General features: G+C 33.6%; 5 protein-coding genes across 5 annotated transcripts; 3 read left to right on the plus strand and 2 right to left on the minus strand.

Moving 5' to 3' along the window:
* Positions 1 to 1,820: 1,820 nt before the first annotated feature.
* Positions 1,821 to 5,096, plus strand: LOC108839029 (indole-3-acetic acid-amido synthetase GH3.3). The gene is made up of 3 exons (XM_056988578.1): positions 1,821 to 2,184; positions 2,403 to 2,504; positions 3,573 to 5,096. The coding sequence occupies exons 1-3, from the start codon at positions 1,862 to 1,864 to the stop codon at positions 4,936 to 4,938; spliced, it is 1,791 nt and encodes a 596-aa protein (XP_056844558.1). The 5' UTR covers positions 1,821 to 1,861; the 3' UTR covers positions 4,939 to 5,096.
* An 8,401-nt stretch (positions 5,097 to 13,497) lies between these two features.
* Positions 13,498 to 15,764, plus strand: LOC108813627 (metal transporter Nramp3). The gene is made up of 4 exons (XM_018586239.2): positions 13,498 to 14,126; positions 14,467 to 14,603; positions 14,680 to 15,332; positions 15,404 to 15,764. Exons 1-4 carry the CDS (start codon positions 13,573 to 13,575, stop codon positions 15,605 to 15,607), a joined length of 1,548 nt encoding a protein of 515 aa, XP_018441741.1. The 5' UTR covers positions 13,498 to 13,572; the 3' UTR covers positions 15,608 to 15,764.
* Positions 15,765 to 16,465: 701 nt separating this feature from the next.
* Positions 16,466 to 19,879, plus strand: LOC108812929 (U-box domain-containing protein 4). Its single transcript, XM_018585326.2, has 5 exons — positions 16,466 to 16,623; positions 16,768 to 17,065; positions 17,219 to 17,335; positions 17,472 to 19,457; positions 19,547 to 19,879. The coding sequence occupies exons 2-5, from the start codon at positions 16,775 to 16,777 to the stop codon at positions 19,604 to 19,606; spliced, it is 2,454 nt and encodes an 817-aa protein (XP_018440828.2). The 5' UTR covers positions 16,466 to 16,623; positions 16,768 to 16,774; the 3' UTR covers positions 19,607 to 19,879.
* A 1,825-nt stretch (positions 19,880 to 21,704) lies between these two features.
* Positions 21,705 to 23,176, minus strand: LOC108807296 (lysine-rich arabinogalactan protein 18). Its single transcript, XM_018579565.2, has 2 exons — positions 22,169 to 23,176; positions 21,705 to 21,985 (listed from the first exon to the last, which is right to left on the minus strand). The coding sequence occupies exons 1-2, from the start codon at positions 23,030 to 23,032 to the stop codon at positions 21,896 to 21,898; spliced, it is 954 nt and encodes a 317-aa protein (XP_018435067.2). The 5' UTR covers positions 23,033 to 23,176; the 3' UTR covers positions 21,705 to 21,895.
* A 2,096-nt stretch (positions 23,177 to 25,272) lies between these two features.
* LOC108806896 (uncharacterized) lies at positions 25,273 to 25,822 on the minus strand. The gene has a single exon (XM_018579105.2). It carries the CDS (start codon positions 25,770 to 25,772, stop codon positions 25,524 to 25,526), a length of 249 nt encoding a protein of 82 aa, XP_018434607.1. The 5' UTR covers positions 25,773 to 25,822; the 3' UTR covers positions 25,273 to 25,523.
* Between the last annotated feature and the right edge of the window lie 659 nt (positions 25,823 to 26,481).

Below are 26,481 nucleotides of genomic sequence, written 5' to 3' on the forward strand. Positions count from 1 at the left end.
AAGCCAAATAGTATATTGTATTTAGAAGAAAGTGAGTTTAAGTAATTTTTATTTAAGTAATAAACTCAAATAATCAAATAATAGATTTGAGTAAATAACGAAACAAGTTAAATAATTTGCAAGTATTAAGATTTTTGACAAATATTTGATATATACTTGTATTAAACAAGTCAACTCCAAGTAACAAATTTAATCACTTGAACAAGTTAAGCTGAGTAACAAGTATAAAAAAAAATAGCAGGTATTTGCTTCGTGTCCAACCTCGTTAAATATATGCTTAAAAACGAGGTTCAGTGGTGAATTTCTAGTGATAAAAACCCTCATTTTGCAAGTCAAGTTACATGAACAAGTTAAGCCATGCTGTCCACAACTATATTTTGGGATTTTCTTGGCTATTGTGAATGTTTTAAGAAAGAAATTTGTGAAAACTTATTAAGGGAAATAATTTATTGGGAAACGGATTCAAAAGAAATAAATTTATCTCAAAACCTTTTAAGCCACCATGTATTTACTTTTTTTTGTTAATCAATTAAACTTTATATTACTCATTTCACTTCAAAATAGTTGTTGTTTTAAAGTATCTTTTTGTTCTAAAATAAACTTCAGATATAGTTCCACAGTAATTTTGATTTATCTTTTTTACTTATAATTAAATTAATAAACCATTAATATTATAAAAACATATAGTCAAATAAAATTAAACTAAACATTGAACATTTAAACTAAAATGGAACAATTCTTACCCTTCCAACCACTCTCACGAGACCAACAAATAGTAACCCACACAATGCACTCTCTGATCTAAAAGTGGATGTCCTAGTTAATAATGGTTCAAGAACATGTAATTCATAGGCAAATCAAGCATTAGTATATATGCTAAAATTATCGGGTAGATCAAGATGGATGACACTTTACCAAAAATGAGAAATATACGATCAAACATTATTATCAATGGAGAAAGTAAACCGTACATAGAACAGCCATTACCTATGTTTTGGTCCAAATATCACTCCTTTAAAAGTTTTTGGGAAAATTAGGTGCCCACTTAACATCAAATATTTTTCATGGTAACTAATTTTGGGGTGTCTTCCGATTAAGAAAAAGTTGTAAGCAATAGAATACAAGGAGATACTTAGTGTGCACGTTGTGGTGCAGAATAAGAATTTTGATGACAAAGAAAAACTATTTTTAACTTGATATGGAAGTTTAAAAAAAAAAAACTTGATTTGGAAACGTTCCGTGAGAAAAAAAAACTTGATTCGGAAACCAAAAAAATGACACATAATCTAAATTAAAAGGATATTTATTACAACGAAGGAACCAAAGTCAATGCATGGAATAAATTAAAACATTTAGTTAGCCTCCGGACACAACAGCATGATCCCCTCTATGATTATAGTATCAATTAATCCTAATTAATCAAAGTGACAATGTCATTAGCGTTGATAAAAGAGAGTATAAAATTGAAAAGCTCTTTAGCATTGAGTCTATCGACAGTCGCTATCGGCGACAGGCAGAGTCACAAGCCCAAAACGAAAGGGAACCGCGTGGTACGTACGGGCTGACGCCTCGCTACTACGGTCATGACATAAATTGCCTAATCGTAGGAAAATGCCAACGTGGCTCAGACAAAGGGATCCCACTTGTCTGCCCATATTAGCAATAGATTACGTATCAACTGTCCCTCTTGTCCCCCGTCTAGCCCTACAAGTCCTGGCCCACATTTTGTCCACGTGGTTAATACTGACATGGCATTTTCTTTCTTACCACTATAAATACGACTCCATTCTCGCCGAGTTTTCATATCTCCTCATCAAACAATAAAAACAAAGTGTATAATCTTACAAAAAACAACTCAATCATGACCGTTGATTTAGCTTTGAACTCTCCGATGATCCATTCACCACCGTCCGATAAGGACTTGAAGGCTCTCAGGTTCATTGAGGAGATGACACGTAATGTCGATTTCGTTCAGAAGAAAGTCATCAAGGAGATACTCAGTCGTAACTCAGAGACTGAGTATCTGAAACGTTTCGGTCTTAAGGGATTCACTGACCGGAAAACATTTAAGACCAAAGTTCCGGTTATTACTTATGATGATATTAAACCGGAGATTCAACGTATAGCAAATGGTGACCGGTCCATGATTTTGTCTTCCCACCCCATCACTGAGTTCCTCACCAGGTAAAAATCAACCCTAAAATTTTAATTAATGTTCTTGCATGCATATTTTCTTATTTTTAAACATATTTAATCTTTAGTCATTGTTCTCAAAAAAACATGTTTAATCTTCTTTTTTGTGCACAAAACATATTTAATCATTTGATTATAGTTAGTGTTGGTTTTTTTCTTTTGGTAAACTAATTAGTGTGGGTTGCACACTTGCACTCTGTTTTGTGCAGCTCTGGCACTTCTGCTGGTGAAAGGAAGTTAATGCCGACTATTGAAGAAGACATGGACCGACGTCAGCTTTTATACAGTCTTCAGATGCCTGTGATGAACCTGTTAGTTTCATTTATTTCATATTTTAATTTATTTTAGTCAGATAAATTAACTTTGATTCCGTGGTAAATAGTCCAATATTTGATATTAAAACCAAACATATGATTCTATCTTTAAGATTTAACAAATAATCTCCAAATTCTTAACTTATAACCCCTAAACCATATAATATAGCATAATACCTAATTCTTGATTTTTCTTTTTGATTTTTCTCTATGATCCAAACGATTTCTCTAGTTTGGAGAGATTCATTAAAATGTAATTTTGTTTCATTTATCGGAATAATAAACTTAGTTGGAGATATATAATTTTCTGAGTACTAGTCATTATCATTTCCTTTTTTTAACTGAGTCATTATTTCATAACTTTCAATCTATCTTATTAAAACAGAAACATTCTGTTGGATCTAACATTTGTTTTGTAAGTTTTTAAATTAAATACACATTTATACTTTATAGTTAAACATACATTAAAGCACTAATGTTCTTTTCTTTATACTACTATTCATGTTTCCAACAATATACTTATTTCTTTATACTACTATCAACGTTTCCAAATAATATACTTATTTCTTTATACTACTATTAGTGTTTCCAAACAATATATTTTTTATACTACTATCAATGTTTCCAAATAATACAATAATTAATCTTAATTATTTTATATCTATCATTTTTTCTTTAAATTTTTGTAGAAACGTCATAATTTCATAAATTGCAAAATAGTGAACTTTAAAATTTTGATTATAAGATTACAAATTATGAAACTATTACAATTTAAATCCAATTAGATTACATATCGGTCATCCATCAGTTCAATCGGTTAGTCTCGGGTTTTAGTGATTTTTTAATATGAATATTTTAGAAACATAAATTGAATTGTCAGATCTCCGGATTAACCGGTATAATCACAATCGGGTTGAATTTAAAAATACTGATTTAAATGCAAAAATATTTTAAATACACTCTTTAAAAATTACCAAAATATTTGTTAAATTATTAGTGAAATTTTTCATCGTAAAATATCCTGCGCTTCAAAAGCGCGGGTCAGAATCTAGTGTTTGGTTACAGCTACGTGCCGGGATTAGGCAAAGGCAAGGCTCTACATTTTTTGTTCGTGAAGTCGGAATCAAAGACTCCCGGTGGATTACCGGCGCGTCCGGTGCTCACAAGCTATTACAAAAGCGAACATTTCAAGAGACGTCCATACGATCCGTACAACGTGTACACGAGCCCTAACGAAGCCATCCTTTGTCCAGACTCGTCACAAAGCATGTACACTCAAATGCTCTGCGGTCTCCTTATGCGTCACGAAGTCCTTCGTCTCGGTGCAGTCTTCGCTTCCGGTCTCCTCCGTGCCATACGTTTCCTCCAAACCAACTGGCGAGAACTCGTCAATGATATCTCGACCGGAACCCTAAGCTCGAGAATCTCTGATCCGGCGATTAGAGAAAGCATGTCCAAGATCTTGACCAAACCGGACCAAGAATTGGCTGATTACATAACTTCGGTTTGTTGTCACGACAATAACTGGGAAGGTATTATCACTAAGATTTGGCCTAACACTAAGTACCTTGACGTCATCGTTACGGGAGCCATGGCTCAGTATATTCCGATGCTTGAGTACTATAGCGGCGGGTTACCGATGGCTTGTACGATGTATGCATCCTCAGAGAGTTACTTTGGTATTAACCTAAAACCGATGTGTAAACCTTCTGAGGTTTCTTACACCATTATGCCAAACATGGCTTACTTCGAGTTTCTCCCTTATGAAGACGCAACTGATGAAGGCACCGAACTCGTGGAGCTAGCTGATGTCGAGGTCGGGAAAGAGTATGAGCTCGTGATCACTACCTATGCCGGGCTTTACCGCTATAGAGTTGGCGATATTCTTCAGGTGACTGGCTTCTACAACTCCGCTCCACAGTTCAAGTTTGTGCGAAGGAAGAATGTTTTGCTTAGCATTGAGTCCGATAAAACTGATGAAGCTGAGCTCCAAAAGGCAGTCGAGAACGCATCGATGTTACTTAAGGATCAAGGAACACGTGTGATAGAGTACACGAGCTACGCAGATACCAAGACTATACCTGGCCATTACGTCATCTACTGGGAGCTACTAGTGAAGGATCGAGACAACCCTCCCAGCGACGAGGTTATGGCTAAGTGCTGTCTTGAAATGGAGGAGTCGTTGAACTCTGTTTATAGACAAAGCCGGGTTGCTGATAAGTCCGTTGGACCACTCGAGATACGTGTGGTGAAGAATGGGACGTTTGAGGAGCTCATGGACTATGCCATCTCCCGAGGCGCATCGATTAACCAGTACAAGGTGCCGAGATGTGTGAGCTTCACGCCAATCATGGAGCTGCTTGACTCAAGGGTTGCATCTAAACATTTCAGCCCAGCGTTGCCACAATGGTCACCTGAACGACGTAGTTGAGAAGATTTTGTTATTTTCTTCTGTTTTAGGGTTTGTATCGTATAATAAGTTCGATCGGTGTATGGATGTTTACCCGATCAATGTCTTCTCTAGCACCTCACTCTCCTTTGTCTGAATTCAAGTAATAAGTTATTAACTTAATTTCCCAAGAAATAGAAGTCTTTGCATCAATAAAACTTAGGATATGATATTTGAAAAATATGAAATTGATAGAACCTTATTAGTCCAATACAATTTTGAGGGATTATTAGTTAGTAAATTTTAATCGATTTAGAAATCAAATAGACTTATGTGTATTATTACATTATAGATTTCAGATTTTTGTAAAATTTATTATTCTTTTAAATACTAGTTTAATATCCAGAGACCAAAGTTATTGGTTTAATGATTACTAGATTTTGACCCGCCCTTAAAAGGACGGGTATTATTTTCACTTTTATGAGATATATTATTTGTTTGTAACTATTGAATGTATTTATCTTAGTAAAATCTTCTTTATAATAAGTTCGACATATAGAGTTTCTCTGGTAAATTATGTGTTTTTGGCTTTGTTTTATTCTTTCTCTAATAAATATATTTATTTGGTTTGTTGTTAAAATAAGTAATTTTAGAACGTAAATGTATAATACTTTTATATTGATATTTTGTTTAAACAATGTGACATATTTCTATATTAATTAAATATTTACATTGTAATTTTTTTTATACAAATAAACATATTTGTGTAGTTTGTTGTTAAAAAATGATTTTGAATGCAAAAGTACAATACTTTTATATCGATTTTTTGTTATGTGCAACCATTATTTTTTGTTCAAATATAAATCGTTTTCAAATACTTTCGTTATTTGAATAGTTTTCTATATATCAGAACAAAATTCATACAGACCCGGGGGATTCAATTTGAAACTCACACATAAATTTATATTCAAACATGGCCTAATATCAAAACCAAAAAAATATATACCCGAAAAAATTGACCAGTACCTAAATGGGTACCCAAATATTTATTTCTAACGGATTCCGTAAACAAACAAAAAATATTTTATGTGTTTGGCTAAATTAAGTGAAATATAAAATTTTATTCAGTAATATTTGTAAAATATTAATAATGATCAATATATGAATATCAATTTGTTTCAATAAGTTTTGGAATTGTAATCAATGAATTTAAATTGATTTGAAATGCAGTGGTAGAATATGTAAATAAAAAAATACAAAAAGGAAGTACCTAAAAAAATATCAAAACCCAAAAAATATATACCCGAAAGAAACGGCCCGAACCTAAATGGATACATGAATGTATATGTCTAACTGATTTTGTAAACAAATAGAAAATATTTTTATGTGTTTGGCTAAATGAAGTTAAATAGATATTTTTTATTTACTAATATTTTTACAATATTAATAATGATCAATATATGAATATTGATTTGTTTAGATAATTTTTGAAATTTTAATTAATTAATTTAAATTGATTTTAAATGTAATGGTAGAATCTATAAATAAAAAAACACAAAAGGAAGTATTAAAAAGAAATTTCAAAACCCAAAAAATCTATAACCGAAAGAAACGATTCGTACCTAAATGGGTATCCGAATGTTTATCCCTAACTGATTTTATAAAAATATATATATATATATATATATATATATATATATATATATATATTTTTATGTGTTTGGCTAAAATAAGTGAAATATTTTTTTAATAGTAATTTTACATATTAATAATGATCAATATATGGAGACATCAATTTGTTTAGATAAGTTTGGAATTATAATTAATTAATTTAAATTGATTTTAAATGTAGTGGTAAAATCTGTAAATAAAAAAATTACAAAAAGAAAATACCTAATTTTTTATAAATGCAATGACTAAATGTGTAAATATATTGATATCTATGTTTCCAAACATTTCTCATTTAATATTGTTATCTATGTTTCCAAACAAACCTACTTTTTAAACTGTAATTCATGTCTCCAAACACTCCGATTTTGTACTTCAATTTTAATAATATAGATTATCTGATTTCAAAATATATAGTTCAATGTATTTGAAATATTTTTAAAGTTACAGATATGATTATTATCTACATGTCTGAACTTTAGTCAATGAGAATTAAATCTCATATAAAATTTTATTAACTGTTTTATTCAAGTTTAAATTCAATGAATATATAATGGTTGTTGTTTAGTTACAAAGTATATTTCAAAAAATAATGCAAACCTTTTTTCTGGTCAGACTCTAATCGTTGGGAAGTGGAAATTTTAAATATAGTCCAGTAAAAATATTGGGCTATAGAAAGTTATATATGAGATGGGCCGATATGATTCCAGCCCCTACTTACTAACTTGACATAAATGGTTTAATAGTAACTTATTAACATGTAAGTGTTTCATGAAATAAATCGTTTAATGGTAAATTATCTGGTGACAACAACACATGTTAAATATTAATAAAAATTCAATTACAAGTATCACACAATGTATTTTTGTGAGATAATTTTTTTTCTTAAAACATAAATCTTTTCGAAACGAAAAGAATATTAATGTCTAGAAATAAGGAATATCGATAGCCAATTTCTTGAGTTTTGTCCCTGTTCTAAAATGCGCCCGCGTGGGCGATTACGCGGACGAAAACTCGTGCAACGGTAAGTGACCGTGGCGTTTTAGGATGATTCGGTTGTGTTATGCGGATACTCTGTTTTTCTTAGATTTTAAGATCGAATCTGACTTTTCTTTGTAGATCCAGTGTAATTAAGGTATAAAAAATAAGAAAAGTAGTAAAAAAAGAAAAAGAAGAAGCTTAAAAGCCATGGATGTACAAACTTTAGTTGCAGATTTCGTTGAAAAAGAATGGGGCATAATTTGTTTTGTTCACTCTTTAAAAGAAAGAAAATAGAAAAATAAAAAGCCACGTATGATGCTTGAAACCTCATTACCAAAGCCCAATGAACTTACCTAAACCGCTGGACCACGACTACCTTATGTCAATTTGCTACATGTTTAATATATGTACTTATTTGACCAAAAAAAATAATATGTGTACTTAAAGTAGCTACATATACAGAAAAAAATCCCCGAGTACTCCCCGATTTATTTCCGATTTTCTGATAACTCGCTAGGCCCGGACTCACCGCACGGATAGCGCGTAGCGAATTTCCGAACATGGAGTTTTGTTAATGCCAAGCAGAGAGGAAGAGTCTCACAAAGTTTCTAATTTTATTGGAAAAACTCAAACTTCAACTATATTTTATTTTCTTTTGTTGGTATGTTAACAAAATCTCAAGTAAGTTATCATCAGAGCCAGCTTTCGCACTAAACGGATGAAGCATGTGCTTCCAGCCGCATTCTAATAAAGTTTTAAGCGGCCACATTTTCATGTGAACTCTATGTGGTCTAATGGTTAAATGTGCAATATAATTCTATTAGAATTTGGATTCGAGACCATTGAAGTTCATAATTCTTTTTACCAGCCATTTTTTTTGTTTTAGGATTGTGACCATAAATAGTCTAGGACCGGTTCTGGTTATCATATACTATATTTATATATTCCCAAAAAATTGCTTCTGACATTGTTCTTGAAGCAATCACATAGATATGTTCCTCCCAGCTTTCAAAACACACCGTGTTCTTGTTTTTTAGTAAATGGAGTTGTACGATGATCTAGAGATTCTTGAATGCGATACTTGGAATGTGGATTGCTCTTTGAAAGTTGTGCCATCCCACCAGTCTGAATAAAGCCCATAACATGTGTTTTTTTTCTCTAACTTACCATAGGGGTCTAACTGGTGACCATCTCGGGAATAGTAGGAACAAAAAGGAAAAAAATTAATGGGAATAAAATTATGGGAATGATGAGGAACGGTTATTCCATATCAAATTTGGTGAGTAATAAATTTGTTCTTTAATTCTCTACAATAAAAGGAATGAGAAGGAATGAAAAGGAATGACTATTCCTAATGAATGGTAAAATTTGTTAGGAACATTAAGGAATGCATTATTCCTCTTCATTCCTTGGTCACCAGTTAGATCCTATGTTTTGGATTAACAAACCAAGGAAATCAGACCAGGAGAACGTATAATAATAATGTTGTCATAAAAGTTTGGATTTTTAAACTAAAACCCATCAACTAAGTTTATTTTGGATTAAAACCCCCAAACTAAGTATTTAGTGAAATAACCCCCAAACTAATTTTATTTAATAAATTAAATCCTTTCAGGTCATAATTACCGGTACTACTGTAAATTTTTAGTTTATGGGTTTTTACATTAAGTAAACATAGTTCGGAGGTTTTATCATTAAAATAAAAAAATAAAAAAATCCAAAATATAATAACATTATCTAAAAATTAGTAATTTTGGTTTTCAAAATTAGAATTTTTTAATTTATATAGATATGTGAGTCTGATTTTTTAAATCAACACTATATATGTATAAATTAAAAATGTAAAAAATCCAAAATAGGAAAAAAAAATTATCTAAAGCTTTACCTGTAATAAAAATTATCTAAAATTTTAAAAATGTAAAAGACAAGAAAATATACCAAAAATATATATTATCTAGTAACTTTAATTTTCAAAATTAGCATTTTTAAAAGTTTCTATAAATATATGAGTCTGATTTTTTTTTTTAAATTCAACATTATATATGTATAACTTTAACTATACATTTTTTATTGATACATATATAATGTTGATTTAAAAAAAAAAATCTGACTCATATATTTATAGAAATTTCTAAAAATGCTAATTTTGAAAATTAAAGTTACTAGATAAGATATAATTTTTTATTATATTTACTTGTCTTTTACATTTTTAAAATTTTTATATAATTTTTAATACAGGTAAAGCTTTAGATATTTTTTATATTTTTGGGTTTTTACATTTTAAATTTATACATATATAATGTTGATTTAAAAAAAAGCAGACTTATATATCTATATAATTTTTTAAAATGCTAATTTTGAAAATTAAAGTTACTAGTTTTTAGTAATGATTATATTTTGGATTTTTTTTTAATAGTAAAACTCCCCAACTATGTTTATTTATTGTAAAAAACCCTAAACTAAAGATTTACCAGTAATACTGATAATTATGACCTTAAAGAGTTTAATTCATTAAATAAAATTAATTTAGGGGTTATTTTTATTAAATACGTAGTTTGAGAGTTTTTATTCAAAATAAACTTAGTTAAGGGGTTTTGACATTAAAAATCCTAAAAGTTTTGATATGATAGTACATGGTAATGTAAAGAGAGGATTATAAACTTGTCCGCCGCACTTAAATTGTCATTTGTCAAGTGTCAAGACTCAAGACCCATGCGGTTTTCTCCACAGTTTGTTTTTAATAAGAATAAGAATATATTTTTTTTGTCAACAATAAGTTTAAGAATATATACCAATCAATTTTTATTCTTTTTAGTACAGCAACTTCATTATAATAATTGTTCTTATTCATCCATTGACTTTTTATACGTCTATCTATTTTAAAACAGAAAATATATTTTAAAGTAAAACATAACCAAACAATATATTTTTTTTATAATCTCAAGAAAATGATGAACTGTCCTTTGTTAAGATTCAGTGAACAAACGAAGTCGGCCTAACAGCGAAAAGAGAAACGATTAGAGAAAGCTAACTTGGTAAAAGAAAATTTAAAATATTTAGCAGATTTTCTTTTACAGTAATTCTTGGTGAATAACCAATAAAAAGCTGCCACATGTTATATTTTGTTTATAAAAAATAGAAAAAATAAAAGAATATTAATTGAAAAAAAACATTACAAGATTTTAAATCGTAAACTTTATATCTCAAATTCTAAAAACTAAATCTTAAATTCTAACACTAAACTTTAAATTTTAGAATTAATCCTAAATCCTAAAGTTAATTCTAAACTTTATTATTAACTCTAAACTTTAGGATTTTACTACCAGCGTATAGGACTCTATAGTTCAAACTTTAAATCTTGAACCTAAATTCTATAGTTATCACTAAACTATATAAACGATGTCATCAACATCTTAAACTATAAATCATAGGGTTTAAAGTTAATCCTAAGGTCTAGGGATAACCCTAGAATTTAGAATTGACCTTAGAATTTAGAATTTAAATTATAAAATTTAGTGTTAATACTAAAATTTAGAATTTAATTAGCGTTTAAAATTTGAACTATAAAGTTTAGTGTTTAGAATCTTGCAATGTCTAATTTTCTTTTTATAATTAATATTATTTTAATATTTTTTCACAAACATGATATGTGACAATTTTTTATTGGTTAGTATCTAAAGTGAACCCAAGAATAAGTATTTCTTTTATAAATAGAGAGGAAGTTGCTTACAAAGAGAAGTATCATAAACATACTTCATCGTATTTTTGCCTTGAATAGAGAACTAGGATTTTATAAATTTATTGTCTTAAATATTGTTCTCAGTTAATTCATCCTATTTTTGCCGATTTCAATATTTTTTCCCCGCATAATCGATTTAGATTTTCTTAATAATATTTTTAAAATAACTCATCAACTTAATTTACACTTTCAATTTGAAAATGTTGAGTTTAAATTCAATAATTGGCGTTGTCTGTGGATAACTAGAAAACAACACCAAGAAGATCTACAATGATGTCACCTCAAAGAGATAACACAACCGGCCAAACCCAAGTCGATCCAACTGCAGTCGCGCATCCAACTCCACCTCGAAAAATATAGTCGATGTGACGAGCATGATCCAATCTTTCATGGAACAACTCCATCACCAAAATGCAACAACAAAAGCAGCTAACGAACGACTTAAAGCATTGACAAAAACCTATATATGGATTATCGTTGTCTCAAAATCTTGATAGTCCAAGAAAATCCATGTTTCAAAAGACAAAAAACAATTATAATGGGACAATGATTTTCAGCAAACCGACGAAGAATAGAACTGCTCAATCAGAACTCAAGAACTCGATTCTCTCTGAAACTCGCTAAAATACATATCTTTAAAAGTCCGTCATGTGATGAATTTAGTGCCGGAAAGAACGTGTTCTTGCTGTAACAAGATATCCTGCATAACAAAGATCATTGATTGGGTTACGAGTCCGACAATCGACACCCATAACAGGTCTATACACAGACGCAAGCATTAAGTTGGTCATTTTCTTAGTATAAATAACTAACAAACAAATTTGTACCTATCATAAAATTTCTATAAAAGCTTCTTTTCAAAAAAAAAAACAAATTCTATAAAAAATTATTATGTCAAAGGAAAAAGACACACTTAATGAATTACTTCTTATACTTTTTGGAAACAAAATCTCTTTTTAAATATATATATATATATATAATTCTCCTCACCAGACACTAGTTATCTTTTTCACTCCTGTTTTAATATGCAGATGATTATCTGATACCATAATCTAAATTAAATGATATTTTTTCACCATGATTTTTTTCGTATATCTAACTAGTCATCGATTTAGAAAAGCCAAATCGGTAATGCTGAATCAAATGATTATATACATGTTTTTTTGTGTAGTCAATACTTAGGGATCTTTTTTGTAAAGGTACTTAGGGATTTCTTATTCTAAAAACATTGATTATCGAGTGACAAATGTGAAGAGAATCGATTACCAAAAATAAAGTGAGAAGAGAATATTATGAACCTCTGCATATTATATGTGTGATGAGTATCTGAGACTCTCAGACTGAGAGTAAGAAAGACGTGAAACAAAATTACTCCTTGAAATTACAAATACATGAAAATACTTAAAATCGTGTACCTTTACTGAAATAATTATTTATACAGTTTCTGTTAAAAAATAAGAAAAAGCTAAGACTTCACCAAATTTTGCACTAATTTGAGGTTAGTTTTGCATGGTACCTATTTTGCTAATAACAAAGTTTTGTTTGTTGTGTGATAAAAGCTAATAACAAAGTTCGTATATTTTTTCTTAGCTTATGGAGTTGGTGATTAATTCTAGCATAAATAAATAACTCAAACAGAAACATTGAGCTATTGTAAATTTATTTATAAGGTTGTTATTTCAGAGGAAAAATACACACTTTTTGAATTACTTTTTATACCTTTTCTGCAACAAAATAATTATAAAATTATTCGCTTCACACACTAGTTATCTTTTTTCTTTTACTTCTCCTTTAGGCTTTAATATGCAGGTGATATACCTGATACCACAACCAAAGTTAAATTGCTGTAATTTTTTTTTGTTAGCCAATCTTATGGAATATGGATTACTTATCTAAAACAATTATTAATTACTTTTTTGTGTGACAAATATGAGGAGAATATCATTAACATATGTGTATATTTTTTCTTAAACAAAATATTTATAAAATTATTCTCACCAAGCACTAGTTGTATTTTTTACTTCTCCTATAATATAGGAGTTGAATATTTGATACCACAACCAAAATTAAATTATTATAATTTTTTTGTTAGCCGATCCTTATGGAATATGGATTACTTATTCAAAAACAATATAATCATTTTTTGTGTGTGACAAATATGAAGGGAATATTATGAACATATACAATATATATAAGTACTGAGTAAATGAGAGTAAGAAAGACGTGACAAGCCAACCAATAAACCAAAAGAAGAAAAAAGCTAAAACAACTGACACCGGAAAAAGAAAATGTCACGGCTCGAGAACGATCATCCGCTTCTAACCGAGAGAATCCACGAGGAGGAAGAGGAAGAAGAAACCGCATACGAGGAGGCGGAGAAAGTCCACATCGTGAGAGACGAGGACGACAACGAGAGAGACCTCGAGTACGGAGTCGGATGCGGCGGCGCGCCGCCCTTCTCCTGGAGGAAGCTATGGCTGTTCACCGGACCCGGGTTCCTGATGAGCATTGCCTTTCTCGATCCGGGAAACCTCGAAGGCGATCTCCAGGCCGGAGCCGTCGCGGGTTACTCGCTCCTCTGGCTCCTCATGTGGGCGACGGCGATGGGTCTCTTGGTCCAGCTTTTATCGGCGAGGCTCGGCGTCGCGACGGGTCGTCACTTGGCCGAGCTTTGCCGGGAGGAGTATCCGACTTGGGCGGGGATGGTTCTGTGGGTTATGGCTGAGTTGGCTTTGATTGGATCTGATATTCAGGAGGTCATTGGGAGTGCGATCGCTATCAAGATTCTGACCAATGGGATCTTGCCTCTCTGGGCTGGTGTCGTTATTACAGCTCTCGACTGGTAATTATACATTTAAAAGTTTTTAACCTTTAAGCATCAGAACGTCTCGTTGACTATTAGTTTTGTCATTGATTCATGTGTCTGTCCTTTTGCTAGTTGATTAGTCTCTGTGTCTCTCTCCTTGTGTCATTGGTCGATGTGTGTTTTGGTTACAGTTTCGTCTTCTCTTTTTTTCTTAGTAAATATCAAAGTTGTAACCTTTAATCGTTAATTGCCTCGTTAAACTGTTTAGCTTTGTTCAAACTAGAAACTTTTTTGTCGTTATGTAGCTCTAATTCAATCTATGGAGCATCAAAGGTCTGCTTGAACTACTAATTGACGAATTCTCCTTTTGTTACAGTTTCGTCTTCTTGTTTCTTGAGAACTACGGAATAAGGAAACTGGAGGCGGTGTTTGCGGTTTTGATCGGAACAATGGCGGTGGCATTCGCTTGGATGTTCGGTCAAGCCAAGCCTAGTGGCTCTGAGCTTCTCGTTGGTTAGTCTTTTTCTTCTCTCACTAAGAACTCTTACTTGTGGGTTCTAAAGAAGTGTATACTTTCCTGTCCTTGCAGGCATACTGGTACCGAAACTGAGCTCAAGAACAATACAAAAAGCAGTCGGAGTTGTGGGTTGCATTATAATGCCACACAACGTCTTTCTTCACTCAGCTCTCGTCCAATCCCGAGAAGTCGACAAACGGCAGAAGTACAGAGTCCAAGAAGCTATAAACTACTACACAATCGAATCCACGATCGCTCTCATCGTCTCCTTCATGATCAACCTCTTCGTCACAACGGTCTTCGCCAAAGGGTTCTACAACACCGACCTGGCCGACAGCATCGGCCTGGTGAACGCCGGTCAGTATCTGCAGGACAAATACGGAGGCGGGCTGTTCCCGATACTGTACATCTGGGGGATAGGGCTGCTGGCCGCTGGACAGAGCAGCACCATCACGGGCACATACGCGGGACAGTTCATCATGGGAGGGTTTCTAAATTTCAAGATGAAGAAGTGGTTGAGGGCTTTGATCACGCGTAGCTGCGCGATCATTCCAACCATCATCGTTGCTCTAGTGTTTGATTCCTCTGAAGCTACGCTCGATGTCTTGAACGAGTGGCTTAACGTGCTTCAGTCCATTCAGATCCCGTTTGCGCTTATTCCGTTGCTGTGTTTGGTCTCCAAGGAACAGATCATGGGTAGTTTCAAAATCGGTCCTTTGTATCAGGTTTGTGAAACGCATAATATTCAATTAAAAATCACCTTTTTCTAAAGCTCTTTGTATTATGTTTTGTGCAGACAATCGCTTGGCTTGTTGCTGCGCTTGTGATAATGATAAACGGTTATCTGTTGCTCGAGTTCTTCTCCTCGGAGGTTACTGGCGTCCTCTATACAGGTTTCGTGACTATGTTCACGGCTTCGTATGGTGCGTTCATAGTCTACCTGATTGCTCGTGGCATTGATTTTACTCCGTGGCGCTCTAAAGCAGAGTCTAGTCGATGAGAATGTGTGGATCAAACCAGAGAATGTAGCTCTGTTGTGTGTGTTTCGATCATTTTGTTTTTTGTATTATATATGTATCATAAAAAGAAGGCTCTTCTATGTATAAGTAGATAAGCCCCCAGAGATGAGAGAATTGAATAAAGATGTTTTCACAATCTCCTATTGTTGTCAGTATTAACTAATGAGCATAATTAACATCTAAATGTTTGTTCAGGAGTGGAGTATTACTAATGAGCATAATTAACACACATTATTTTTTCATTCACACTCAAACTTCGGATTCAGATATTTTTTGTACCACAATCATACAAGACATGTTTGGTATTTTTACATTTCGAATCGGATAACGGGTAGAGTTTTTTGATTCTTGTTCAGTCCAGATTTCGGGTTCCTAATTTTTATGCGCATGCCTAATAGTAGTAGTGACAAATCGACAATTATCATGAGAAAACATAGGATGTAGCTCAGTCTATCATGACAAAAGTAAAACTTAAATGTGCCGTAGAGAATTCTTTTGTCTCGTTTTAGTCTTCTATTAAATGCATTGCCATATGAGAACAGAGTTTAGGTGAATCAAAAATGGTCCTAGTAATGCTGATAGGGTGTGTAGATTGGGTATAGTTATATAGGTGACCAATACAATAATTGAAAGAATGAAACAGTCAGAAAAATAATTCAAATAAATATTACAGAAGAAATGTCTAATCAATTCAATATATACGATTAGTAAAAATAGCAATTATACATTAAAAAAAGCATTCAAACTAGTATTATACCGGTCTACGGATTCCAGATCAGAACCAAAGTGACAAAAGCCTTGTTGTCGAAAAAAGTGAAGGACGAGCTGACAACAATTAAAATGACTTAAGACATTTAAAGATAACAATAATTAATAAATAATACAGAGCGAAGAAGAAGAAGAAGAAGAAGGAAGATCGATCGAGAGATAGAGAGGAAGATTGATATCTCCTCCTCCTCCTACTACTACTGGGACTATTCATCTTCTCCACGTCCACGTACGTGTTCTTCTCTCTATCTATTTAGTTTCGATCTATCTACTTAGGGTTTCCAATCTTCCCCCTTTGTTTTCTCAGATCAATTGTTTTCTCCAAATTCGTTGTGCCGTTTAATCTAAAGTTATGATTTTTTTTTTTATTCAGGGTAGAAATGGGAATCTCAGTTCTCGTCGACAGCATCTCCTCATTTCTAAATCTGTCATCATCCAGACACATCGATTTGGACCCTTTCGAAAAGTACTACAAGAGAGTCGAAGAGCTGTTGATAGTACTGAAACCGATAGCTGATGCTGCAGCTGCTGCTGCTCTTATCACCACCACCTCCCATCTTGTCTCCGAGGAGGAGAAGATCGGTAAATCGTTTGATGAGCTGACTCAGGATGTTGATCACTCCATTCACCTTTTCAGAAGCTGGCACGCTTTCTCCAGCAAAGTCTATTTCGTAAGTTCCAATTACACTCCTTGTGACACATGCCTAGATATTAGTGTATGTTTCAAATGCTTCCTTTTGTTATTGGTACCACACATTATAAATATTTCTATGATAAAGTTTCTTGAGGCTTTGTGGTTAACTGATCTATTGTCCACAATCTAGGTCCTCCAAATCGAATCTTTGATACCAAAGATGCGAGAAACTATTGTGGATACTTTCCATATTCTCATGTCCTTTGAGCACAACCTACCTGATGACCTCAGTCCAGCTTCCCTCGAGGTACCTACCTTCTCTTTCACATCAAAAATGGGTTGATATTATTAGTTATATGCTCTGTCTGCCTGTTTATATTTGTCTCTACATTAGCAATTGACCAATAGTTTGTTAATTTGCATTTTTTTTTGGATAATTGCAGAAATGTCTAGAGAAGGTTAAGCAGCTTAGTTATGAAGAAATATCTTCTGTCATTGATGGAGCTCTAAGGGATCAGAGAGATGGAGTTGGACCCACCCCTGAGACATTGGTGAAAATTGGGGAGAACACTGGTCTGAGATCAAACCAGGAGATTCTGATCGAAGCTGTTGCTCTGGAGAGGCAGAAAGAGATCGCTGAGCAGTCTGAGAACAATGCTGAAGTCGAGTTCCTTGACCAGTTGATTATTATCGTTAACCGCATGCACGAGCGTCTTCTTCTCATCAAACAGACTCAGACGTCTAGCGTCGCCATTCTCGCAGACTTCTTCTGCCCTCTGTCCCTCGAGGTAATGACTGATCCGGTGATCGTGTCGTCAGGACAGACGTACGAGAAGGCGTTCATCAAGAGATGGATTGATTTAGGTTTGAAAGTTTGTCCCAAGACTCGGCAGACTCTGACTCACACCACTCTGATACCTAACTACACCGTCAAGGCTTTGATCGCTAACTGGTGTGAGACAAATGATGTCAAGCTGCCTGATCCCAACAAGTCAACCAGTTTAAACGAGCTGTCTCCTCTTTTGTCATGTACAGACTCTGTTCCCAGTGTTAGCAACAAGTCAAATGACTGGGATGCTTCAACAGAGAGAGAAGGTGCTTCTCCTTCTGCCTTGGACACTTCTTCACCAGGAAATGGGTTTGGTATGGAGGCCATGAGGATGTCACTGAATGATTACGAAGATAGATCTAACGATTCTCGAGAAATGAAGACAGATGCAGCAGCACCCGGAAGGTCATCTGTATCTTCAACTGCACGGGGCTCAGTTGAAAACAACGGACAAACATCTGAGAATCTTCACCACCATCTTAGGTCCCTTTCTGCTGCTAGTAGCTCAGTTTCAAACGAAGAGTCTCCAAGAGGAGACGCCAACGAGAACTCAGAAGAATCAGCTCACGCCACACCTTACAGCAGTGATGCTTCAGGAGAAATCAGATCAGGGCCTCTCGCTGCTGCAACCACTTCAACAGCAGCACCAGCTCCTCGGCGAGATCTTTCTGATTTCTCCCCAAAGTTTATGGACAGACGTAACCGTGGCCAGTTCTGGCGTCGTCCATCAGAGAGGCTTGGTTCAAGGATTGTTTCAGCGCCTTCTAATGAGACGAGGCGTGAGCTTATCGAGGTCGAGAACCAAGTTAAGAAACTGGTGGAGGAGTTGAAAAGCAGTTCACTGGAGGTACAGAGACAAGCAACCGCGGAGATAAGGTTGCTAGCTAAGCACAACATGGACAACAGGATTGTGATAGGGAACTCTGGAGCAATCGTCTTATTAGTGGAGCTGCTTCACTCAGAAGACCAACCTACGCAGGAGAACGCGGTGACGGCTCTTCTGAACCTGTCCATTAACGACAACAACAAGAGTTTAATCGCTGCAGCTGGTGCAATCGAACCGCTCATCCACGTGCTCGAGAACGGTAGCTCCGAAGCAAAGGAGAACGCAGCTGCTACACTCTTCAGCCTCTCTGTTATAGAAGAACTCAAGATTAAGATAGGTCAGTCCGGTGCAATCGGGCCTCTTGTGGATCTTCTAGGTAACGGTACACCTCGGGGTAAGAAAGACGCTGCTACTGCGTTGTTTAACCTGTCGATACATCAAGAGAACAAGGCGACGATTGTGCAGTCTGGTGCTGTGAGGTATCTTATAGATTTAATGGACCCAGCAGCTGGGATGGTGGATAAAGCGGTTGCGGTTTTGGCTAACCTTGCTACGATCCCTGAAGGGAGAAACGCTATTGGACAGGAAGGTGGGATAGGTCTTCTTGTTGAGGTCGTTGAGTTGGGTTCGGCTAGAGGGAAAGAGAACGCAGCAGCGGCTCTGCTTCAGCTTTCGACCAACAGTGGGAGGTTCTGCAACATGGTTCTTCAAGAAGGAGCTGTTCCTCCTCTCGTTGCTCTTTCACAGTCTGGTACTCCAAGAGCCAGAGAAAAGGTACCATACTTTATCATTAAAAGATTTCATGTTTTTTTGGTTTTAATGTTGTTCTAACGTTTTTTTGGAGGATGTTGTAAACTTGTCAGGCACAGGCATTGCTCAGTTACTTTAGGAACCAACGCCATGGAAATGCTGGGCGTGGCTGATGGATCTCAGTTCTGGAGAGGCCTATTTTGTGTTTGTCATTCTCTTACTAAAGTTGTGATTTTGTACAAAAGAGGTTTGGTTTCGTCTGCAAATGATTCTATACCCAATATTTTTTTCTTGATTACCTACTGCATTCTTTGATTTTCGATTGATACTTGCAAGGAATAAAACTTTGGTTTGGAATTAGAAGTCTTTTTTTTTCTTGTTTGTAAGTTTCTGAAGTAAAACAATGTAGCTGTGAATGTGAATTGAGTGAGTATTTTAACCATTAATAGACTCTGTTTTCTGGTGATTCTCCATCAGTATTGTGTTGTGTCTTTATCCATTTGAAAAGTATGCATCTTTGTTTCCTTATGTCAAATCTTAGTTACTTTACTTTTTAACGTTTTTTCTTTACATAAAAAGAAAAAAAAAAGGTGTTCGTTGACAATGAGATGACAACCGATTTTGTCGGTCGGCCAATGAAGATCGGATCCATTGCTAAATCGATCGTTATGGACGTAATTTGGCAGAATATCGTGATCCCTCTAGTTAAAAACCTAAACACAAAACACCATACATTACACCATACCAAAACTAAAAGGCCTTAGGCCTATGTTGAACAAAAAAAAACTAAGATTGGACAAAATATCAGTTTAGTTTGTTTTCTTTCCTTTCGTTTTGATTTGGTCCTAAAAACTGAAAATCTATAATTAGGTGAAGGAAAACAAATATTAAAATTGAATACTCCATCAAATCATATAAGAGCATCCGCATAAGAATCTCTCTCATGAATATCTTCCCAGAAAAATAATAAAACAACCAAAAGCTGAGAGAAACATAAAAAATAACAAGGATCTCTTTATGAAAAACCTATTCGGAAGAATTGAGAGATCACAATGACATGTGACATTCCATTAGTAGTACTCACTTTTTAGACTTAAATTTTAAGTACATAAACTAGAGTTGTGCGAGTATATTTTTCATTTTACAAACTTTGATATCATCATAATACATACTATAATTATAAATTTATTAAAAATAGCATAGAACTTTTTAGTTTTATAATAAAATTTATTTTATATTAATTTATATTATATTATTAATTATGTAATTAACATTATTTAAGAAAAATATTTAAAACATTGAGTAAAATTTTGTTAAATTTTTCTCAACAGATATTTTGTTATAATTAAAAATAAATTTCAAATTTATAGTTAAAATCCATTTATTAATAATATTATTATTGAGTATTATATCATATTATGTGATTAATGAAATTGACCTATTATGACTCTTTTATTGTAGATAAAAATAATAATTTTCTTTTAATACATAAAAATCCACTAATAATGTTCTAAGAGTAATTCCAGTAAAAAGTTTTTTGAGGTTTTAAAAATACATATATGTATGTATAAAAAAGTTTTAGTACATTAAAACTAATTAATTAAGTTTTACAAAACATTTTTTAAAGTGACTAAATATGTTTCACTAAAAACAAAACAAAAAAACTAAGTTATAGTTAACGAATAATAAATTTAGTGTTATAAATATTTTAAAAATATTATTTTAAATTTTATACCTTAAATAATAAATTCTATATCCTAAACCTTTATCCAAAACTCTAAATCTCACCTTCAAATAACTAAATCCTAATTATAGACTAATCAATTCAAGGATATATGTGTCTTTAAATCTTTTAATAAATGTTATTTTTATCAGTTTTCTCCTCTGAGGCTATTTTGTGAAAAAACTATGCTATTATAATTTTGTTTAATTGTTATTTAACTATCTAATAAAATTTATTTTGATTATTTTAATTTTTGTGAGTTAGTTTAGAAACAAAAGCATATTTTGGGCTCTTTTAGATCATTTCTCTAAGTATGTGTATTATTATTTTATATTTTAAATAAGTTATTCATCAAAAATATTTAGCTATTAACATTGAAAATAAGAGAACTATATGGAATACTATCAATTGTTATTTTTCTAAATTTCATTAAAAAGCATATATATTGATTCTCCAATTAAAGATATAGATTATATTCCGATATCTGAATTGTTAAAGATTGACATCAATTAGAAAATTACTCATCCGGGCGAAATAGAACGATCATGAATAACACCAAAATTTAGAATATTTGCTCCAGTTTGATCCACACGAAAAAAGGAAAATGGATTTATTTGTACACGTAAACACCCAAATTGTATATCAAATGCTGATAAATAATATTGTGAGCAGATGTAACGAGGCAGACAATGCGAAAAGAAGTTGCTGAAACATAAAAGCAAAATAAACCAAAAATTTATTAGTAGGCCAGCGCGAGAAGAGCCCATGCTGTTGTTGCCACAGCTCCCACAACCACATTTTGCATCACAGCGGTTCTTTCTACTCCACTCTGCATTCATCAAAAACAATCCGTTTCAATTTTATAATAATACAACCTAACCAGAAAACACATTTTCATTTTATAAAATCATACATCACACTAGTGTTACCTGATCGTAAAGAATTTACACAAGATCAATATGAATTAATTTTAGAGAAGTATTTAAAATCATACACCACACTATAATGTTACCTTATCGTCTGAGGTGTCGGGAGCGAAAGCATCACTTGGTCCAGGAGCTTCCGTGGACGGATCAGACGGGCTTAGAAGCTCAGGAGCTGGAGCTGGAGCTGGAGTCGGCACGTTCTTGTGCTTCTTTATCTTTTTAGTCTTCTTATGTTTACTCGGACCTGGAGCCGGGACATCAGCTGATGGCGCAACCACTGGAGCCGGGACATCAACTGACGGCGCAACCACTGGAGCCCGAAGATAATCAGTTTCCGGTGAAGGGGTCGGAGTAGAATCAGTCTCCGGTGAAAGAGCCGGGGCAGAGATCTCAGGTGTAGGAGAGGCCTCAGGTGTATGAGAAGGAGAAGACGTCGGTGGCACGAAAGAGGAAGGAGCCTCAATGGAGGAAGGGGAAGATGCTGGAGTCTTCGCAGGAGCCAAATCAGAGGATCTTGGAGCCTCGATGGAAGGGGATGCTGCTGGAGCCTTCACCGGAGCTGTTGTGTGAGTGGATATCGGCGACGGAGAAGCTGGAGAAATGGCGGGAGCTGTGGATATAGGCGACAGAGAAGCAGGAGAAATGGCGGGAGCTGTGGATATAGGCGACTGAGAAGCAGGAGAGATGGCGGGAGCTGTGGATATAGGCTTTTGATGAGGAGATATAGAAGGAGAACTGGTGGGAGAAGCTGCTGGAGCCTTCACCCGAGCTGCTTTGGGAGTGGATATTGGCGACAGAGAAGCAGGAGAAATGGCGGGAGATGTGGATATAGGCTTTTGATGAGGAGATAAAGGAGAACTGGTCGGAGAAGCTGCCGGAGATTGGCCATAAACGTCACCCGCGAAGAAAGTGACGATTAGTGTAACCGTTGAGAGAAATTTGAGATCCATAATTAAGAAATTAGTTGAGAGAAAGAAGGATTTAGACAAAGACTAAGTGAGTAAGTGAAGATAAAAAAAGCTCACTTCTGTGCATCTATATTTATAGATTGGCGAAAATTAAGAGATCTGGACCGGTGATGTAATAGATGAGACCACAGCTATTATTAGCCGTTGGAGCAGAGTGTTGAATGTTCTTTATTGTGTATTTGAAAGGCCATGTCTGGGGGCCCATGATATTCTGTTATTTCTCAAATTATTAACAAAAAGAAAGCTTATATACACTTTACCCGAATGTGGAAGTTGGAAGCTAGGAGGATGGAAAGTTGCATGATCGGCTACGGCTTATGGGCATCTACCATATACAAGGAAAAAAAAAACAGAATTTACAATCATCTCTACTCACAGAACACCATGTCTTTGCAATTTGCAAAACAGTTTTGATATCAGTTGTAAGTTGTAACACTTACATTCCCAAACTCGGTGGATAGGCTCCCACATTTATTTTCTCGGTCCGTTAGTACACTCCGTGCAACGTCTAGCAAGTTATTTTCGGAAAATTCGAAAACTTATTTACTAACCATATAATAACCACAATCATTTAAAAATATCATTATTCACTTTTCTAATTGTCACATATTTTGCAAAGATTTCAGCTTAACTAAAAGTTGATTTCTTAATCATCTTCTAAAGTGAATCAAACCCAGGAATCGAGCTTCTAGTTCTACATAACCACTGGACCAATACGACATTGGTAATATGCCATGTTACACCTACCTATTGTCACTTTGTATAAATGAGATACAAAATCTTACCTCCCGCTTACTTTTTTGATTGTTTTGATTTTATTTAATATGAAAATTCTATCCATATACTATCATTAACATAATGTCAAAAAAAATTATCATTAACATTACTCTAAGAACATCTCTATCAGTGATACTTAACTCTTGAATTATATAATTATTTGAATTGATTACTTCTTCCGTTATAGACTGGAAATACAATTAAAAAAAAAGAAAACAGAAAAAACAGTTATTAAAGATTTAGTGGGGTGTATTTAATTAAGAGTTTTAAGTGATTTGTATTAAAATGACAAATCCACTGTTATTCAAACGTGGATTTTAAAAAACACTTTAAAATTTAGTGTTATTGAACTTGACATTTTATAAAACACTCTGAAATCTACTGTTATTGAACAAAATTTAAGTTGGAGATTTTATAGTACTTTAAGGGGGGTGTATTGAATCTGAAATTTGAAGTGATTTGATTTTAATGAGTTTTTAGATGATTGCAGGAGAATTAGAGAATTTGATGTGATTTTTGTTAAAACACTCTACAATCTCATGTAAAACAGTGGGATTTGTATTTTTATTTTTATAACTAAGGAAATCCTCTCAAACACCCTAGAAATACTTAAAGCACTCTAAAATTTCTAACTTAAATTTTGTTCAATAACAGTGGATTTCAGAGTGTTTTATAAAATGTCAAGTTCAATAACACTAGATTTTAAAGTGTTTTTTAAAATCCACATTTAAATAACAGTGGATTTGTCATTTTAATACAAATCACTTCAAACCTTTAGTTGAATACACCCTCCTAAGTGTTTCTAGAGTGTTTGAAGAGAGTTCCTTAGTTATAAAAATAAAAATCCAAATCTCACTGTTTTAGATGAGATTTAAGAGTGTTTTAACAAAGTAACACCTAATTCTCTAATTCTCCTGCAATCATCTCAAAACTCATTAAAAGTCAAATCACTTCATCTCAAAACTCATTAAAAATCAAATCACTCCAAATTTCAGATTCAATACAGCCCCTTAAAGTAAACTATTATTTAGTTCCAAGTTCTAGCATTTAAGATTTAACCAACCATTTAATTATTTATATGTTTCAAAAACCCTATTTAATTAGTTATAACTTATAAGTGATATATTGAACTAAATTTTATTTGATATTACACGTTCTCTGCTGACAAGTATCAATTGTGAGCCACATATTTCCTATTTATTTCAGAGAGACCAAGTCCAATGTTTGTGTGGCTATCTCTCAGCCAACCACTTGCCCCACTACCTGAGTACAAAAATTATATTCCACCGTCCACACAACTATCCCTATCCGTACTTTACTTTAGTGATCCACACCGTCTTCTACTCTTGGCTTCCGTGTATGACCGACTAAACTATCTGATGGTCATAGTGAACAATTTGAACCAGAAATAAGATCGTATTAGATACCTAACCGTTGCACAAACATTTCGTCAGTAACATATGAATATTTATTTTACCTTATGAAACTCGGAAATTATTTTCACACTCAGTAATACAAGCAATTACATTTTAGTACAAACCCACCGAGTTGGCTAACAGGTTCGGAACCTTTTTAGTTTAGAAGCTTGAGAAAAAAAAAACATAACCCATACAAACGGAACTTGGATCAGTGATTCGGATAAAGTGGCTACAAATCTTCGTATTTTAACCCATTATTATTAAAGTTTTTAAAGTTTTCAAGGAGCTTTCTCAGCAGTAGCGGTGGTTCCTCCACCTGAAGGAGTAGGAGCATCGGTAGATCCACCACCGAGGCCAGCCTTAACCTCTTGGTGGCCTTGGGCTCCATAAGCTTTCATTTTATAATCCTCCAAGCTACCAGAGTCGTCCACGTAAGGACTGTTTGTCGGCAAGTCGTCGTTTTTCACTTCTTGCTCTGGTTTCTTCTCCGTCGTTGTTGTCGTCTGTGGTGTCTTCTCTGCCTCCATTCTTCTTTTCTTTTTTTGTACTATTATAGTTGTTGGGTTCTTACTTATGAACGATGAGATTTGTTTGCCTTTATAGAAGTTGGAGTACACTATGGCTTCTGTGTCTCCGACACGCGGCAGCTACGCGGTTGCTTTTAATCTACGTGGCTTTGTAAGTAATATCTTGCTGATGTCGGTAGCTATTTTGTTTTGGGCTCTACTGTAAGGCCGAAAGATAAAGTGGCCAAGATAAACTTACATAGCTGAAAAATTCATGCATTTAAAGTCCCTCTACCAATTTATATAGGGTAATGCCCATAATACATACACTAGATTTTGACCCGCGTTTCGAAAACGCGGATATTATTTTTTACTTTTATAAAATATATTATTTGTTTGTAACTATTGAATGTATTTTTATTTTAGTAAAACTTTCTTTATAATAAACTCGATACATAGTGTCTCTAGTAAACTATATGTTTCTCTAGCTCTGTTTTATTCCTTCTCCAATCAACATATTTATTTGGCTTGTTATTAAAATAAATGATTTTAAAACGCAATTGTACAATATTTTTACATTGATATTTTATTTAAACAATGTAACATATTTCTATATTACTTAAATATTTACATTATAATTTAAATTTGTATACAAATCAATATATGTGTAGTTTGTGGTTAAAAGAGATGATTTTGAATCCAAATGTACACTAATTTTATATTGATTTCT

This window comes from Raphanus sativus, chromosome 6, assembly GCF_000801105.2.
Source record: "Raphanus sativus cultivar WK10039 chromosome 6, ASM80110v3, whole genome shotgun sequence".
Lineage (NCBI taxonomy): Eukaryota > Viridiplantae > Streptophyta > Magnoliopsida > Brassicales > Brassicaceae > Raphanus > Raphanus sativus.